Source organism: Zea mays, chromosome 3, assembly GCF_902167145.1.
Source record: "Zea mays cultivar B73 chromosome 3, Zm-B73-REFERENCE-NAM-5.0, whole genome shotgun sequence".
NCBI classification, from domain to species: domain Eukaryota; kingdom Viridiplantae; phylum Streptophyta; class Magnoliopsida; order Poales; family Poaceae; genus Zea; species Zea mays.
The window spans coordinates 9528320-9546284 of NC_050098.1; the positions used below are offsets into that span (position 1 = coordinate 9528320).

Genomic DNA, 17965 nt, shown 5'->3' on the forward strand with positions numbered 1-17965 from the left:
TTATTTCTATATAGTATAGGTCATAAGACCTATTTTTATATTTTTGCACCGGCCCAAGAAAATAGGAGACGGCCCTGTGCACACACATGACTCATTTATGATTTGTTTGGTTTCTTTAGTCACCTTTCTGAATTTTAGGGACTAAACTTAAGTCCCTAAAATACTATGTCTGATTTTATCGACTAAAATTGACTAAAACATTATTCCTCCGTTCCAAAATATAAGTCATTCCAAAATTCTTGGAGAGTCAAAGTGTTTTCAAGTTTGACCAAATTTATACAATGAAGTCATAACATTTATGATATCAAATGTATACCATTAGATTTCTCATTAAATATATTTTCATACTATATCTATTTCGTGTCATAAATCTTTTATGATTCTTGCCATACTTCTGGTCAAACTTTAAAAACTTTGACTCTCCAAAAATCTTGAAATGACTTATATTTTGAGACAGAGGGATTATTAACTATTGTGCGTGCGCTATAGGTGGCCATCAAGCCCGCGCCCCACGAACCTGGCACGAAGCCCGTTATTTGGGCTTGATCTGAGCCCGTTCCGATTCGGCTCTATGCGGGCTAGGGCCCGTCCGTGCCAGGCTCGTTCAATGTTTTGGGCCGGTGGGCTAGCCCGCGCAAGGCCCATTTCTAAACGGGCTCGGATTCGACCCGTTTAATAAGGCAATGTTGCAAAAATAGCTATATCATTTATTTGTGACATGTGATATGTGTATTATTTGTAATATATGTTATTATATTTAGTTATATTTTTCAATTATGATTTGTAAATATGTTCAATTTTTTATGGTGATTTAATTTTAAGCTTAGTTTATACGCTAGCGGGCTTAGGCCGTCACGATGTTTATTTTCGGGCCGAGCTTAACGGGTCGGCCCGATATGGTTGGGCCCATCCCGTGCCGAGCTCGTTCAGATAATTGAGCTCGTTGGGTAGCCGGACCCGGTGCAGATAATTATTCAGGTCTAATCGTGTCGTGCTTAAACGGGTCGTGTTTCAACGGGTTCAGATCGTGACGGGCCGGCCGACCCATTTAGACATCTTAGCGTGCGCACTTAAAAAGGAATTCGATTACGTGCATGGGTCTCCAACCCTTGTGCGAACCTCTAAAGCTTATATTGTTAGCCATTATACTATCTTCAACAGCTTATCTATTATATTTCTCATATTATATTTTAAATTTTACAAGAACAGTTTATAATGTAAATAGAACATTGTTTTGGATGACTATAGATAAGCTGGACACGGTGCCACGGAGGGGAAGTGAAAGACTCGTCCGTCCTAATCCGTACGCGGGACCGAGATCCGTTCATCCCGATGGAGCCCCAATCATGCAGAGATGGCATGCAGTCCCTCCGTCATCATCAATCAGAACATACAATTCTGGACGAGGACGACGCATGCGCAGCGCGACCATCGGATGATGAGATATAGTGTAAAAATCACACACCGTGCCCTGCCCGGCCGGTCGGCATCTGCAGTGCCGTTGCCGAGACGTATTATTATTAATTATTATCCAAACAGCTAGACCGCCTCGGCGGTTCGTGTTCGTCACGGCGCACGTCACGGACGACGGCGACGGCGACGACGTCCCTTGCCGCCGTCGAGTCCGCCGGCCTGCCTGGCTGCCCCGATCCAATCATATGCTGTCTGCAGGCTAGGCTAGCTAGCTAGGAGCCACACGTGCGGCAATGTAGTATAGTATATTCGGAGCAGCATCTATATGCAACTCACGGAGATGTATGAGGTCGGGCGGATTCCGTCGCCTTCGCCGACGATTGGGACGGGGCGGCGGGCGGCGGCCCTGTTGTTTTGTTGCTAACTATACTAGCGGACTAGCTAGGTAGGCCAGCCGCCGCAGCCCGCAGCGGGAGTTCGGAGTTCTTTTCCTTGTCCGGTTGTCCCTGTGCGCGCTCGCCTGCCTTCTAGAGCATGGCCGCGACATCGATTGGTATTACTTAATTTAATTTGTTGGGATCGAATCAAAACGACTAGTAGATCTCTGGGTATCGCAGTATCGTATTTTGAAGGCATTTACCAACTGTGTTAGGGCTCACCTACGTTATAATCCTAGTGATATGCATCTTCAGACTCCATCCAATGCAACGCAACGCATGGGGCAAAATCTTCTCTCTTTGTTGCGCGAGGAGAGACGGTGAAAAATGTGACAAAGAACAACTAATCCAATACAATGTATCTATGTAGTAAGCGCCTCCCCGCGACCTGATGGGTTTAATACTAACTTTATCAAAAAATGTTGGCCGATTATTTCACAAGACTTCTATGACTTATGTGATCAATTTTACCATGGAGATGTTTGCCTTCGAAGCATTAATGGCTCTTATATTGTCCTGATTCCGAAGAAGGATAATGCCAGAGTAGTGGGCGATTTCAGACCAATCTCTCTTCTGAATAATAGTATGAAAATCATTACTAAGCTGCTGGCTAACCGGTTACAGACAGTGATGACTTCCCTTGTCCACAAAAATCAATATGGCTTCATCAAAGGAAGAAACATTCAAGACTGCCTGGCCTGGGCTTTCGAATATATTCATCTTTGCCATATTTCAAAAAAAGAGATTATTGTGCTCAAATTGGACTTTGAAAAGGCGTTTGATTCTCTAGAGCATGAGTTCATTCTTCAGGTATTGCTGCACAATGGCTTCGGCCCCAGATGGATAAACTGGATTAGGGACATTCTTCGGTCTGGCACGTCTTCAGTTCTTCTTAATGGTGTACCTGGGAAAACTTTTCACTGCAAGCGTGGGGTCAGGCAGGGTGATCCCCTCTCGCCTCTTCTTTTTGTTCTCGCGGCAGATCTGCTTCAAAGCATCATAAATAAAGTGCGGCGGCAAAACTTGCTCAAGTTACCATTGTGTAACACCCACTTTGTAATTGCTAGGAATAATACCAGTAGAGGAACAATTTCTCTTTATGTGAGTTTGATCTTTATGCATCATCTTATGTGAACATCATGCCCAAAAACAATTAATAAAAACATATACTACCAAATTATGCATCATGCTCGATTTTATTCTGTGTGCATTTTGTGATAACATATAATAATGTGAAAAATGTTAAATATCCAAATGGGAAATTAAATCCTAAAAGAAATTCTAAAATTTGGAAAGAAAGAAAGAAAAATACTATGCAATACAAAAAATAAAACTTATAAATAGATAAATTTATTCCACAATGATTTATCCAAATCATATACTCAGAAAATTTGAGTACAAGTTCGTCACCAATTTGAAATTCAAACTTAGATTCAAAAATAAGAGAAAAGAGAAAGAAAACAGAAAAAAATAAAAAGAAAAAGGGAAAAAGGGCTACATGGGCCGACTGCGTCATTTTCGGCCCAGTGTGCAAATCCTCAATCGCGCGGCCCTGCTGGTCATCCCACGCGCGCCGACAGGGCGGGCCCACTCGTCTGCCGCTCACTCGCGCCCACGTTGCCACTCATCCACTTCCGTGCGGGACCCGGTTGTAAGCCTCCCTCTCCTCTCCCCTTTTCTGCTTCTGTGTGGCTGGCGGGTGGGACCTCTCTGTCATCCGCGGCGACCAGTTCTCCCCTACCATCGCTTGCGCGCAACGTCCGCAGCGATTTCCTCGGAGCCGGCTAGCTCATCAACCCCACCTCGGCCACCATCCACGCCCCTATTTACTTCCTGGAGCATATCCGCGCCGTCTCGAGCCCGGCGCGGGGTCGAACCAAGCTCACCCGGCAGCTAAATGGTGGACCCGCTTCCACTGGAGCGTCTTCCATGGAAGGTTGTTACTGCTGGGACCGTGATGTCGTGTGGACTCCACTGGTGGAGTTGCCGAGAATCCCGGCTGGGTCTGCGTCTTCGGGTGGTAGTTAGGCCGTTACACCCTGGCCGCCTCCCCACGTCCACATAAACTAGGTCCCCCTTCCTTCCCTCTCCTTATACAATGAACTCAAATTGAGTTTTGGGGTCCCTAGCCGCCACCGTAGGAGAAGGGGGGAAAGAAACCACAAAACTGGGGGGGAATAGCTCGGCGGGACTCACTGAAGCCGTTCGTTGATCGCTCAGGTGCGGATGGCAGCTGTACAATGGTGAATCGCTCACCATAGTTTGCTTCGGCCGTAGATCCGCCATGTCGTGTGGCCTGCCTCGCCGCTGCTTCAATCACCGGTAAGAAACCCCTAGCCTCGATCGCCTAGTCATTCTCATCGTGTTGCACCATCCACGTCGAGGTTTGGATTGCTTTGTGGAGATCTCGTGGGCAGCGGCCATGGCACCACCGTAGGGCTAGGCGCGCCGCCGTGCCTGGTAGTCGGCTAGGGAAGAAACCAGACGCTACGTAGATTTCCCAATCAACGGCGCAGAATGGACCCCGATGCCGATTTCGGCCTGCTTGATCTAAGCCGTAGATCTGTGATCGTGTGGCCAAGAGAGAGGGTTGGTGCATCGTGCGCCGTGGATCGTGGATCTCAGATCCGATGGTTGGAAGTGAAAGCGGGACTATAACTAATATCTATCTAATCTGGGCCGTTGGCTGGTGATCAAACGACCCACGATGAAGCGTACCCCTTCAGCCGATCGTTTTGCTAAAGAGCCCCTCTGCTTTCCAGAAACCAACCCACCGTCCTCATTTAACAGTGCTCTGTGTCTTAGGTAATTTGCGCAGAGACCCCCCTGGCTTTTCTGGGAATTGAGGCGCCATCCAGAGAAGAGTAAATCAGATTAAATGAATTGGGAAAATGTATTTTTAATACAAAACAATTCCTAGAACTTAATTAATTCTTAGAAAATCCATGAGAGCTCCAAATTGAACCATTCCAATTTCTAAAATTTTGTAATAATATTATCTATCATTTAGTATCTCTGTTTTGACATGAAAACAGTTAGAAAATTAATTTATCATCTAATCCTATTATAATCACCTTAAATCTTAGGAAATTCATAACTTGAATTCTATAACTCAAAATTTAGTGATTCCAGTTCCTATGGTTTCATTTTAATGTGTATATTTTTACTGTATATTTCATTCATCTGTTTGGTGTGATGTTGATTTTGGCTATACTATGTATGTATTGTGTTGATGCGAGTAGACGAGCAACCCACTGTGGAACCTGAGCTTCAACAAGTAGAAGTAGCTGAGCAGGAGCTCATTGAAGGCAAGTTGTGCCCTTGATCACTTCTTTTACCTATTCATGTTCTTATTATTCATAATGATCTGCATAGGTTAATTTTGGATGGGACCCAATAGGATACCCTAGATTTTGACTATCTTTATACCTTGTTTCACCACTGGTTTTACTACTAAATTTTTGGGTAGTACATGCTATTGCTTTATGTGGATTTGGGTATAAAGATATTTATGACTCATGACTACACTTTCTATTATCTGTTCATTATTTTATGTTCATGATAAGATCATTATGTTAATGGGAACATGGAGAACCACCCGGGAAAACAGTGCTACCACAAGGGTTTAATGGGACGCCCTTGGCTGACTAATTAGGAAAGCTAGTGGAAGACTACCTTACCCGAAAGGGGCAAGGGCAGTAGGGGAGAGGTCAGTGCGGGGAGGTCCCTGGTTGATTTTGCTGCGATGGCTGTCAGCCAGGAACCCTGTACTGGATCTTCCTATAAACTGTAGCGGGTTTTCGGAAGCTAGTGGAACTTTGTAAAGGCCTCGTAGTGGATCCCTAGCCATTCACCTCGGTAGTGTCTAAGGGCCTTGCAAACCCAGGCGACATGGGATACACGACTTGTGGGTAAAGATGCGCAACCTCTGCAGAGTGTAAAACTAGTATACTAGCCGTGCTCACGGTCAAGAGCGGCTCGGACACTCACATGATTAAATATGGAACTTAAATTTAATTTGACATTTGCATCGCATTTGGGATTATTTTACTATTACTTTTCTTTATTATTATTAAGGTTTGGTATTTACTTACACTTAGTAATTGCTAATAAAATTTTGACCAACTTATAAAAGCAATGCTCAGCCTCAGCCTTTATTCCATTGATTAGCCTTACACTACATGAACTCCCACCTTTGGTGAGTTCATGCCACATTATTCCCCACGACTTGTTGAGCTATGAACGTATGTGAGCTCACTCTTGCTGTCTCACACCCCCCCCACAGGAGAAGAGCAGGTGGTCGAAGAGGAGCCGCCTAACACTGAGGAGTTCGATCTGATCTAGGTGGCGTGTCTCGGTCGACATTGGCGCCGACGATCCTTAGTTCGTTTTATGTTTACACTTTTATTTTGTAATAAGTCTTCCGCTATGTAATAAATACTCTGATGATTTATGACATTTATCTCTATACACTCTGTTATTATATATGTTGTCTTCTTGGCGCATGTATGAGATGCACCCGGCTTTGTCCTTTAAAACCGGGTGTTACAGAAGTGGTATCAGAGGAAATGTTGACTGTAGGACGAAACCTAGATAGAATGGACAAACCCTTACCTACTTATCTCATTCTGATTCATTCTACACTTACCTTACTCTGATTCTTTCTACACTTATCTTGATCCTGTCTCACCTTCTACTGTTCCACTCTGATTATTCTTACCTTTTCTACTCCAAGACAAGACAGATTTCACACCTTGGAATCCCTACCCCTATGACATTCTTAAGAGTTAGGGAAGCCTAAGACAAAATTAAAACTATTTTCTCTATTAAAAAAAATGTTGGTTGATTGTGCTGATGATCAATGTCTGATTTGCTTCTTTGATTGATTGAAATAGTATAGACGGGCATCTTAGCATGTACCACCATAAGGTAATGTATTAGCTTTAGTGGATAACACACTAATCTACTTAGCTAATAAATCCCCCGCAGTAACATTTCTCATAATTACTCGCCTTGTCTATAATTCTTCCTTTCTTACCCTGTATTTCTAACTCAGATGAACTACCCCTATAGTGTTAGAAGAGAACACTATAGATGTGATCCTTGGTATGTCATGGTTAAGAAGGACAAAGGCAGTATATACACTGTGCTAAGGGAACTGTAGAACTCACCAGTTCCAAAGGACAAAGATTTGAAGTTGAAGTTGCAGTAACTACCACCATCAGACTAGCGGCATTCTTAGTAGATGAGAAGTTTGTTGGTGACAACATCCGGTTGGTTAGAGATTTTCTGGATGTCTTTCTAGAGGAGTTACCAGGGATGCCACCATATAAGAAAGTTGAGTTTGTCATTGATCTCTTACCTAGGACTACTCCTATTTCTAAACGGCCATACAGGAGGTCTGTAGAAGAGTTGAAGGAACTGAAGAAGCAGTTGACGGAGTTACAAGAGGCCGGTTACATTCGCCCGAGTTCCTCACCTTGGGGAGCGCCGGTTTTATTTGTGCAGAAGAAGGATGGATCGCAAAGGATGTGCGTGGATTATAGGTCCCTTAACGATGTCACTGTGAAGAACAAGTATCCATTACCCCGCATTGAGGATTTATTTAATTGGATAAGGGATGCAAGAGCATTCTCAGAGATTGATCTCCGATCGGGTTACCATCAGATGAGGATTAGACCATTGGATATTCCTAAGACGGCTTTCTCAACCCGATATGGATTATATGAGTTCACAGTTATGTCATTTGGACTAACCAATGCACCAGCTTATTTCATGAATTTGATGAATAAGGTGTTTATGGAGTATTTGGACAGATTCGTCGTGGTATTCATCGACGATATTCTTATCTATTCTAAGAATGAAAGTGATCATGAACAACATCTAAGGTTGGTGCTACAGAAGTTACGAGATAATCAACTCTACGCTAAGTTCAGCAAGTGCGAGTTTTGGATTGACAAGGTGCCATTCCTTGGTCATATTATTTCTAATGGAGGAATAGCTGTGGATCCTGCTAAAGTAAAGGAGATAATGGAGTGGAGAGTACCCACTACAGTTACTGAGATTCGGAGTTTCTTGGGATTAGCAGGATATTATCGGAGATTTATTGAAGGATTTTCTAAGATTGCTAAGCCTATGACCTCGCTTTTGGAGAAAGGAAAAGAATTTAAGTGGGACGAGAAGTGTCAAGACAGCTTTGATCTATTGAAGAAGAGGTTGATGTCGCCACCAGTATTGATTATGCCAGATCTGCAGAAGGGATTTGACATTTATTGTGATGCATGTGGCCAAGGACTTGGATGTGTGCTTATGCAAGAAGGACATGTGATTGCCTATGCATCTCGTCAGTTGCGGAAGCATGAATTGTACTACCCCACCCATGACTTAGAGTTGGCTGCCGTTGTGCATGCACTTAAGATTTGGAGACACTACATTATGGGAACTAAGTGCCAAGTATACACGGACCATAAGAGTTTGAAGTATATATTCACTCAGAAGGATCTCAACCTGAGGCAACGCCGTTGGTTGGAGCTCATTAAGGATTATGACTTGGAGATTCATTATCACCCAGGCAAGGCGAATTTGGTTGCAGATGCCTTGAGTCGGAAAGAACATGTTCACTCCGCTTTCGTTGCCCAGCTACCTGATGAATTAGCAAAAGATTTTGAGAGACTCAACCTGGGAATTGTTACACATACGGAAGGAGTGACTATTAAATTGGAACCTACCTTGGAGCAAGAAATTCGTAAAGGTCAGATTGGTGATGCCAAAATCCAGGAGATCAAGGATCTGATAACAGAGGGTAGAGGCCCGGAGTTCACAGAGGATGAACAAGGCACGATTTGGTTCAAGAATCGGATCTGTGTTCCCGACATTGAAAGTCTTCGGGAAACTATATTGAAGGAGGCACATGATTCAGTTTATTCTATCCATCCTGGGAGTACTAAGATGTATCAGGATTTGAAGCAAAAGTATTGGTGGTATGGACTAAAGAGAGATGTGGCTGCACATGTGGCTATGTGCGATGTATGCCAAAGAGTTAAAGCTGAACACCAGAGGCCAGCCGGATTATTGCACCCACTGAAGATACCCGAGTGGAAATGGGAGGAAATTGGTATGGATTTTATTGTTGGACTACCCCGCACTCCAGCAGGATATGACTCTATTTGGGTAATTGTGGACAGATTGACAAAAGTGGCTCATTTTATACCGGTGAGGACTAATTACACGGGAGCCAAGCTAGCAGAATTGTATATGACTCGGATAGTTTGTTTACATGGAGTACCTAAAAAGATCGTGTCTGATCGAGGATCACAGTTTACTTCTCGGTTTTGGAAGAAGTTGCATGAGAGCTTGGATACAAAGTTGAATTTTAGTTCAGCCTACCATCCCCAGACTGATGGACAGACAGAGAGGACTAATCAAGTGCTGGAGGATATGTTAAGAGCTTGTGCTCTCAAGCATGGTGGCAGTTGGGAGAAGAGCTTACCATATGCTGAGTTTTCTTATAATAATAGCTACCAGGCCAGTCTGAAGATGTTACCATTTGAGACTCTATATGGCAGGAAGTGCAGTGCTCCTCTATATTGGGACCAGACTAGAGGAAGACAGTTCTTTGGACCTGAACTTATTCAAGAGGCAGAAAAACAAGTTCGTATAATTCGAGAGAATTGGAAGGTAGCTCAGACCAGGCAAAAGAGCTATGCTGATAATAGAAGAAGACCACTGGAATTTTAGGAAGGAGATCATGTGTACCTCAAGGTGTCACCACTTTGTGGAATGAGGAGATTTAAAGTTAAGGGCAAATTGTTCTCTCACTTTATTGGACCATTCAGAGTTTTTTTAGGCAAGTTGGAGAGAAGGCCTATCAACTCGAGCTACCTCATAATCTATCTGAGGTGCATAATGTATTCTATGTGTCTCAACTTAAGAAGTGTCTCCGTGTCCCTAAGGAATAGTTACCAATGGAGAAACTCAGTGTTCAGGGAGATTTGGCTTATACGGAATAACCTATTAAGAGTATTGACACTTTGACTCGAGTTGCAAGGAATAAGGTGATAAAGATGTGCAAAGTGCAATTGAGTCACCATGGAGAAGATGAAGCAAAGTGGTAAAGAGAAGAAGAGCTTCACATAGATTTTCCCCATCTTTTCCCTAGACCTTCTATAATCTCGAGGACGAGATTATTTTTAAGGGGGGTAGGATTTGTAACACCCACTTTGTAATTGCTAGGAATAATACCAGTAGAGGAACAATTTCTCTTTATGTGAGTTTGATCTTTATGCATCATCTTATGTGAACATCATGCCCAAAAACAATTAATAAAAACATATACTACCAAATTATGCATCATGCTCGATTTTATTCTGTGTGCATTTTGTGATAACATATAATAATGTGAAAAATGTTAAATATCCAAATGGGAAATTAAATCCTAAAAGAAATTCTAAAATTTGGAAAGAAAGAAAGAAAAATACTATGCAATACAAAAAATAAAACTTATAAATAGATAAATTTATTCCACAATGATTTATCCAAATCATATACTCAGAAAATTTGAGTACAAGTTCGTCACCAATTTGAAATTCAAACTTAGATTCAAAAATAAGAGAAAAGAGAAAGAAAACAGAAAAAAATAAAAAGAAAAAGGGAAAAAGGGCTACATGGGCCGACTGCGTCATTTTCGGCCCAGTGTGCAAATCCTCAATCGCGCGGCCCTGCTGGTCATCCCACGCGCGCCGACAGGGCGGGCCCACTCGTCTGCCGCTCACTCGCGCCCACGTTGCCACTCATCCACTTCCGTGCGGGACCCGGTTGTAAGCCTCCCTCTCCTCTCCCCTTTTCTGCTTCTGTGTGGCTGGCGGGTGGGACCTCTCTGTCATCCGCGGCGACCAGTTCTCCCCTACCATCGCTTGCGCGCAACGTCCGCAGCGATTTCCTCGGAGCCGGCTAGCTCATCAACCCCACCTCGGCCACCATCCACGCCCCTATTTACTTCCTGGAGCATATCCGCGCCGTCTCGAGCCCGGCGCGGGGTCGAACCAAGCTCACCCGGCAGCTAAATGGTGGACCCGCTTCCACTGGAGCGTCTTCCATGGAAGGTTGTTACTGCTGGGACCGTGATGTCGTGTGGACTCCACTGGTGGAGTTGCCGAGAATCCCGGCTGGGTCTGCGTCTTCGGGTGGTAGTTAGGCCGTTACACCCTGGCCGCCTCCCCACGTCCACATAAACTAGGTCCCCCTTCCTTCCCTCTCCTTATACAATGAACTCAAATTGAGTTTTGGGGTCCCTAGCCGCCACCGTAGGAGAAGGGGGGAAAGAAACCACAAAACTGGGGGGGAATAGCTCAGCGGGACTCACTGAAGCCGTTCGTTGATCGCTCAGGTGCGGATGGCAGCTGTACAATGGTGAATCGCTCACCATAGTTTGCTTCGGCCGTAGATCCGCCATGTCGTGTGGCCTGCCTCGCCGCTGCTTCAATCACCGGTAAGAAACCCCTAGCCTCGATCGCCTAGTCATTCTCATCGTGTTGCACCATCCACGTCGAGGTTTGGATTGCTTTGTGGAGATCTCGTGGGCAGCGGCCATGGCACCACCGTAGGGCTAGGCGCGCCGCCGTGCCTGGTAGTCGGCTAGGGAAGAAACCAGACGCTACGTAGATTTCCCAATCAACGGCGCAGAATGGACCCCGATGCCGATTTCGGCCTGCTTGATCTAAGCCGTAGATCTGTGATCGTGTGGCCAAGAGAGAGGGTTGGTGCATCGTGCGCCGTGGATCGTGGATCTCAGATCCGATGGTTGGAAGTGAAAGCGGGACTATAACTAATATCTATCTAATCTGGGCCGTTGGCTGGTGATCAAACGACCCACGATGAAGCGTACCCCTTCAGCCGATCGTTTTGCTAAAGAGCCCCTCTGCTTTCCAGAAACCAACCCGCCGTCCTCATTTAACAGTGCTCTGTGTCTTAGGTAATTTGCGCAGAGACCCCCCTGGCTTTTCTGGGAATTGAGGCGCCATCCAGAGAAGAGTAAATCAGATTAAATGAATTGGGAAAATGTATTTTTAATACAAAACAATTCCTAGAACTTAATTAATTCTTAGAAAATCCATGAGAGCTCCAAATTGAACCATTCCAATTTCTAAAATTTTGTAATAATATTATCTATCATTTAGTATCTCTGTTTTGACATGAAAACAGTTAGAAAATTAATTTATCATCTAATCCTATTATAATCACCTTAAATCTTAGGAAATTCATAACTTGAATTCTATAACTCAAAATTTAGTGATTCCAGTTCCTATGGTTTCATTTTAATGTGTATATTTTTACTGTATATTTCATTCATCTGTTTGGTGTGATGTTGATTTTGGCTATACTATGTATGTATTGTGTTGATGCGAGTAGACGAGCAACCCACTGTGGAACCTGAGCTTCAACAAGTAGAAGTAGCTGAGCAGGAGCTCATTGAAGGCAAGTTGTGCCCTTGATCACTTCTTTTACCTATTCATGTTCTTATTATTCATAATGATCTGCATAGGTTAATTTTGGATGGGACCCAATAGGATACCCTAGATTTTGACTATCTTTATACCTTGTTTCACCACTGGTTTTACTACTAAATTTTTGGGTAGTACATGCTATTGCTTTATGTGGATTTGGGTATAAAGATATTTATGACTCATGACTACACTTTCTATTATCTGTTCATTATTTTATGTTCATGATAAGATCATTATGTTAATGGGAACATGGAGAACCACCCGGGAAAACAGTGCTACCACAAGGGTTTAATGGGACGCCCTTGGCTGACTAATTAGGAAAGCTAGTGGAAGACTACCTTACCCGAAAGGGGCAAGGGCAGTAGGGGAGAGGTCAGTGCGGGGAGGTCCCTGGTTGATTTTGCTGCGATGGCTGTCAGCCAGGAACCCTGTACTGGATCTTCCTATAAACTGTAGCGGGTTTTCGGAAGCTAGTGGAACTTTGTAAAGGCCTCGTAGTGGATCCCTAGCCATTCACCTCGGTAGTGTCTAAGGGCCTTGCAAACCCAGGCGACATGGGATACACGACTTGTGGGTAAAGATGCGCAACCTCTGCAGAGTGTAAAACTAGTATACTAGCCGTGCTCACGGTCAAGAGCGGCTCGGACACTCACATGATTAAATATGGAACTTAAATTTAATTTGACATTTGCATCGCATTTGGGATTATTTTACTATTACTTTTCTTTATTATTATTAAGGTTTGGTATTTACTTACACTTAGTAATTGCTAATAAAATTTTGACCAACTTATAAAAGCAATGCTCAGCCTCAGCCTTTATTCCATTGATTAGCCTTACACTACATGAACTCCCACCTTTGGTGAGTTCATGCCACATTATTCCCCACGACTTGTTGAGCTATGAACGTATGTGAGCTCACTCTTGCTGTCTCACACCCCCCCACAGGAGAAGAGCAGGTGGTCGAAGAGGAGCCGCCTAACACTGAGGAGTTCGATCTGATCTAGGTGGCGTGTCTCGGTCGACATTGGCGCCGACGATCCTTAGTTCGTTTTATGTTTACACTTTTATTTTGTAATAAGTCTTCCGCTATGTAATAAATACTCTGATGATTTATGACATTTATCTCTATACACTCTGTTATTATATATGTTGTCTTCTTGGCGCATGTATGAGATGCACCCGGCTTTGTCCTTTAAAACCGGGTGTTACACATTGCCAGAGAATTGTGGTCAAGATTTTCCGATAGTCCAATACGCGGATGACACTCTGCTGATTTTGGAAGCTTGCCCTAGACAGCTATTCTTTCTAAGAGCTGTCCTGAACTCTTTTGCTTTTTCAACGGGGTTGAAGGTGAACTACAACAAATCAAGTATGTACCCCATCAACGTCAGTCCTGCTAAAATGGCGATCCTTGCTGGAACTCTTAACTGTCAGATAGGTTCAATGCCCTTTACCTATCTGGGTGTCCCGCTGGGTCTTTCAAAACCTAAAATATGCCACTTTTTACCACTCATTCAGAGGGTTCAAAAGCGACTTTCATGCACTTCTGCCCTCCTCTCCCAGGCTGGCAGGCTTGAGCTTGTTAACTCGGTTTTTTTCAGCTCTCCCGACTTTTTTGATGTGTACGCTGAAAATCCCGGTGACCACGGTTAAGAAGATTGATTCCTATCGGAAACACTGTCTCTGGAGGGGGAACGACGTCAATTCAAAGAAACCTGCGCTAGCTGCCTGGAGCATGATTACCCAGACAAAAAAAATGGGGGCCTGGGAGTGGTAAGACTAGAGACTCACAATAAAGCCTTGCTCCTGAAGTTTTTACACAAGTTCTTCAACAGTCACGATATTCCCTGGGTTAACTTGGTTTGGAGCAACTATTACAGGACAACCAGGATGCCTGGTTGCTCAAAAATTGGCTCCTTTTGGTGGAAAAGCTTACTTACGTTTGTCCAAGATTACAAGGGTCTGGCTGCTCCAAAAATTGGAGATGGAAGAACCATTCTTTTCTGGGAAGATATGTGGAATTCGGGCATCCCGGCTAATCAATTCCCTGAGTTATTTTCCTTCGCCCGCAATAGCAAACTGTCCATCAAAGAGGCTCTCCAAAAAGAGCAACTTATTGAAATTTTCCAGCTTCCTCTGTCGGTTCAAGCTCATGAACAATTTTTAGACTTAGACGCAACCTGGGGCCAAATCATGGTAAACAACACAAATGATACTTGGAAACTCATTTGGGGAGCAGACATTTTCTCTACAAAAAAACGTATAAGCATTTGATGGGTCAGGCCCAGGTTCACCAGATCTTCGGATCGCTTTGGAAAAACAAGTGTCAACCAAAGCATAAGGTCTTTTTTGGCTTTGGCTAAAAAACAGACTCAATACAAGAGATATGCTGAAAAGGAAGAATATGAACCTCGAGTCCTACACTTGTGAGAACTGCATCTGGCAAAACGAAGGAACTCTTTACCATCTTTTCCTCAAGTGTAACTTTGCAAAGGCTTGCTGGACTTCTATTGGTTTGACGTCTCCCAGAATTGCTAATCCTGAGGCCGCTGCAGTAAACCTAATGCAACAACTCAATGTTCCATTCTCTATGGAAATTGTCATTCTCATGAACTGGAGCATTTAGAAAACCCGTAATGCATGGCTTTTTCAGAATAAAGCCCCGACTGTGCAACATTGCAAAAATGAGTTTGCAAGGGAACTTCATCTTGTCATGCTGAGGGCTAAAGGCCGTTTTGATTCGACAATTCCTGCATGGCTTTAGCTTTGGCAATAGACTTCGTCTCTTTTCCTTTTTCCCTTTGTAGTTAGGTTGTTTTATCCTTTGTAATCTTCTTTTCTGTCTGCTTCTAACTCTGTTATTTTAAAGTTTTAATAAAAATTTTCAGTAGGGGCTCGCCCCTCCTATCTTATAAAAAAAATGTAGTAAGCGCCTATTTGTCTTTTCAAAAGTCAGCCTTTTTCCTGAATGTGGCAAATATGAAAAATGAAATGCATGGATTCCATCCGGTAAACATTTCCAAAGGAGGAAGGTGGCGGCCACTGTCAGAGCCCAATGGCACTTCAGCAATTCGATGCATTGCATTTGCATTTGCATTCATCTCCTCGGTCGGCAGTCGGCAGCGCAACACACACACGACACGAGAGAGAACAGAAAAGGCAAAGGCCAAGACAAACACTGCCACTGGCCCACTGCCCACTGACATGCATGCTAGTTGCGCCATGCAGCAGCAGGAGGCTAACTAGGAAACAAAACAAGACAAGCTAGCATAGCACCACACATGCATTGCATTGCCATTGGCGTTTGGCGGCCCTGGCCTGGCCTGGCCTCCCTCTGCTGCTGAGTTGTGAGCTACTGAGCTGTGACAACCACCAGCGGCCGCGCGCTCTCCTCATCGCTTGCGTCACCGGCGTCCTCGCCCCAGCATAAACAGGCGGCATCGCGCCCACCTCTCCCCACGACCACATCATCACTCGCTCGTCTCCGCAGCCATCGACCTCACTCACTAGCTAGCGCTAGCTTCCAGCAGCAGCAGCCTTGTCGTGCAACAGCAGCACCAGGACCAGGCTACCACCAGTTAGCTGCTGCCTGCTGGGGACCTGGGGTACGGTTGTTGTTGTTCCGTGACTCTCGTCGCACAACACAATGCCGGCCATGGTAGAGGAGGGGCTCGTCAGGCGGGCGGCGCCCGAGCCGCACTTCCTGGTGGTGACCTTCCCGGCGCAGGGCCACATCAACCCGGCGCGCCACCTCGCGCGCCGCCTGCTACGCGCCACGGGGGCGCGGGTCACCGTCTGCACGGCCGTGTCCGCGCTCCGCAAGATGTTCCCGGGCGCCGAGGCAGACGCGGAGGAGGGCCACCGCGACGGCGCGGGGGTGCGGTACGTGCCCTACTCCGACGGCTACGACGACGGCTTCGACGGCGCCGTGCACGACGCCACGCGCTACATGGACCAGGTCAAGGTCGTGGGGTCCCGCACGCTGGGGGACGTCCTGGCCCGCCTCCGCGGCGCGGGCAGGCCCGCCACGCTCGTCGTGTACACGCTGCTGCTGTCGTGGGTGGCCGACGTGGCGCGCGCCCACGCCGTGCCCGCCGCGCTCTACTGGATCCAGCCGGCCACCGTGCTCGCCGTCTACCTGCACTTCTTCCGCGCCACGGGCGGCGTCGACGCGGCCGTCGCCGCGGCGGGCGGCGACCCGTGGGCGGGCGTCCGGTTCCCGGGCCTCCCGCCGCTCCGCGTCCGCGACCTGCCGTCGTTCATCGTCTCCACCTCCGAGGACGACCCCTACGCGTTCGTCGCCGACGCGTTCCGCGAGCTCGTCGGGCGGCTGGACGGCGGCGAGGACAGCCCCAGCGTGCTGGCCAACACGTTCGACGCCGTGGAGCCCGAGGCGGTGGCGTCGCTGCGGGAGCACGGCGTGGACGTGGTCCCCGTCGGCCCCGTCCTCTCCTTCCTGGACGACGACGCGGCGGCCGGCGGCAACAACGACCTGTTCACGCAGGACGGCAAGGGCTACCTCGAGTGGCTGGACGCACAGGCGCCGGGCTCCGTGGTGTACATCTCGTTCGGGAGCCTGTCGGTGATGCGCAGGCGGCAGATCGAGGAGGTGGCGCGGGGGATGTCCGAGAGCGGCCGCCCGTTCCTGTGGGTGCTGCGGGAGGACAACCGCAGAAGCGAGGGCGCCGACGCCGACGCCGCGACGCTGGCCGGCGGCGGGCGCGGCATGGTGGTGGGGTGGTGCGACCAGGTGCGGGTGTTGTCGCACCCGGCCGTGGGCTGCTTCGTCACGCACTGCGGCTGGAACTCCACGCTGGAGAGCACGGCGTGCGGCGTCCCCGTCGTGTGCGTGCCGCAGTGGACGGACCAGGGCACCAACGCGTGGCTGGTGGAGAGGATCGGGACCGGCGTCAGGGCCGCCGTCAGCGACAAGGACGGGGTGCTGGAGGCCGGCGAGCTGCGGAGGTGTATCGACCTCGCTACCTCCGACATGGTGCGCGCCAAGGCCGCCGTGTGGAGGGAGAAGGCGCGCGCCGCCGCGTCGAAGGGCGGCTCGTCGGAGAGGAACCTCAAGGCGTTCGTCGCCAAGCAGATCGCCGGCGGGAATAACTAGGCCGTCAGCTCTCGTGCGGTCGACATAGGTTATGGGACTCGATCTACAACTGTACTTAATTAATTGTTGCTCTAAGCGCATGTGCAAGTGCAAACATGTGTGTCAACGTGATAATATTGATATTCTCTGCAGGTGTGTGTCTACGTGATAATTTATATAATTCTCACTTAATATTATGAGTCCATGTGAAGTGAACTGCTGGCATCACGTGAATAACGGAACCAGGGAGCAGTCACTGTCTCACTTGAAAAGCACATTTTGTTTGAACTAGGCCAGCTCTAGACGCGACCATAAGAGACCAGGTAGTTTAGGCCGGGTCTCTTTGGAACATAGAACAATCATCGATACGTAGGACCAGGCAAACATATGTCGCAGCACCTACAGGGATCGAGAAAACATGGAAATTTTTAAGAAAGTGTTTGTAAGTTTATTGGATGCAAAATATTTGGAGAACACACAAGGAATCGAAAATATATCTAAGAGGTTGTTGGACCTCAT

General features: G+C 46.5%; 1 protein-coding gene across 1 annotated transcript; it reads left to right on the forward strand.

Moving 5' to 3' along the window:
• Positions 1–15812: 15812 nt before the first annotated feature.
• On the forward strand, positions 15813–17596 carry LOC103649667 (cyanidin 3-O-rutinoside 5-O-glucosyltransferase-like). The gene has a single exon (NM_001346927.1). It carries the CDS (start codon positions 16001–16003, stop codon positions 17465–17467), a length of 1467 nt encoding a protein of 488 aa, NP_001333856.1. The 5' UTR covers positions 15813–16000; the 3' UTR covers positions 17468–17596.
• The last annotated feature ends 369 nt before the right edge of the window (positions 17597–17965 follow it).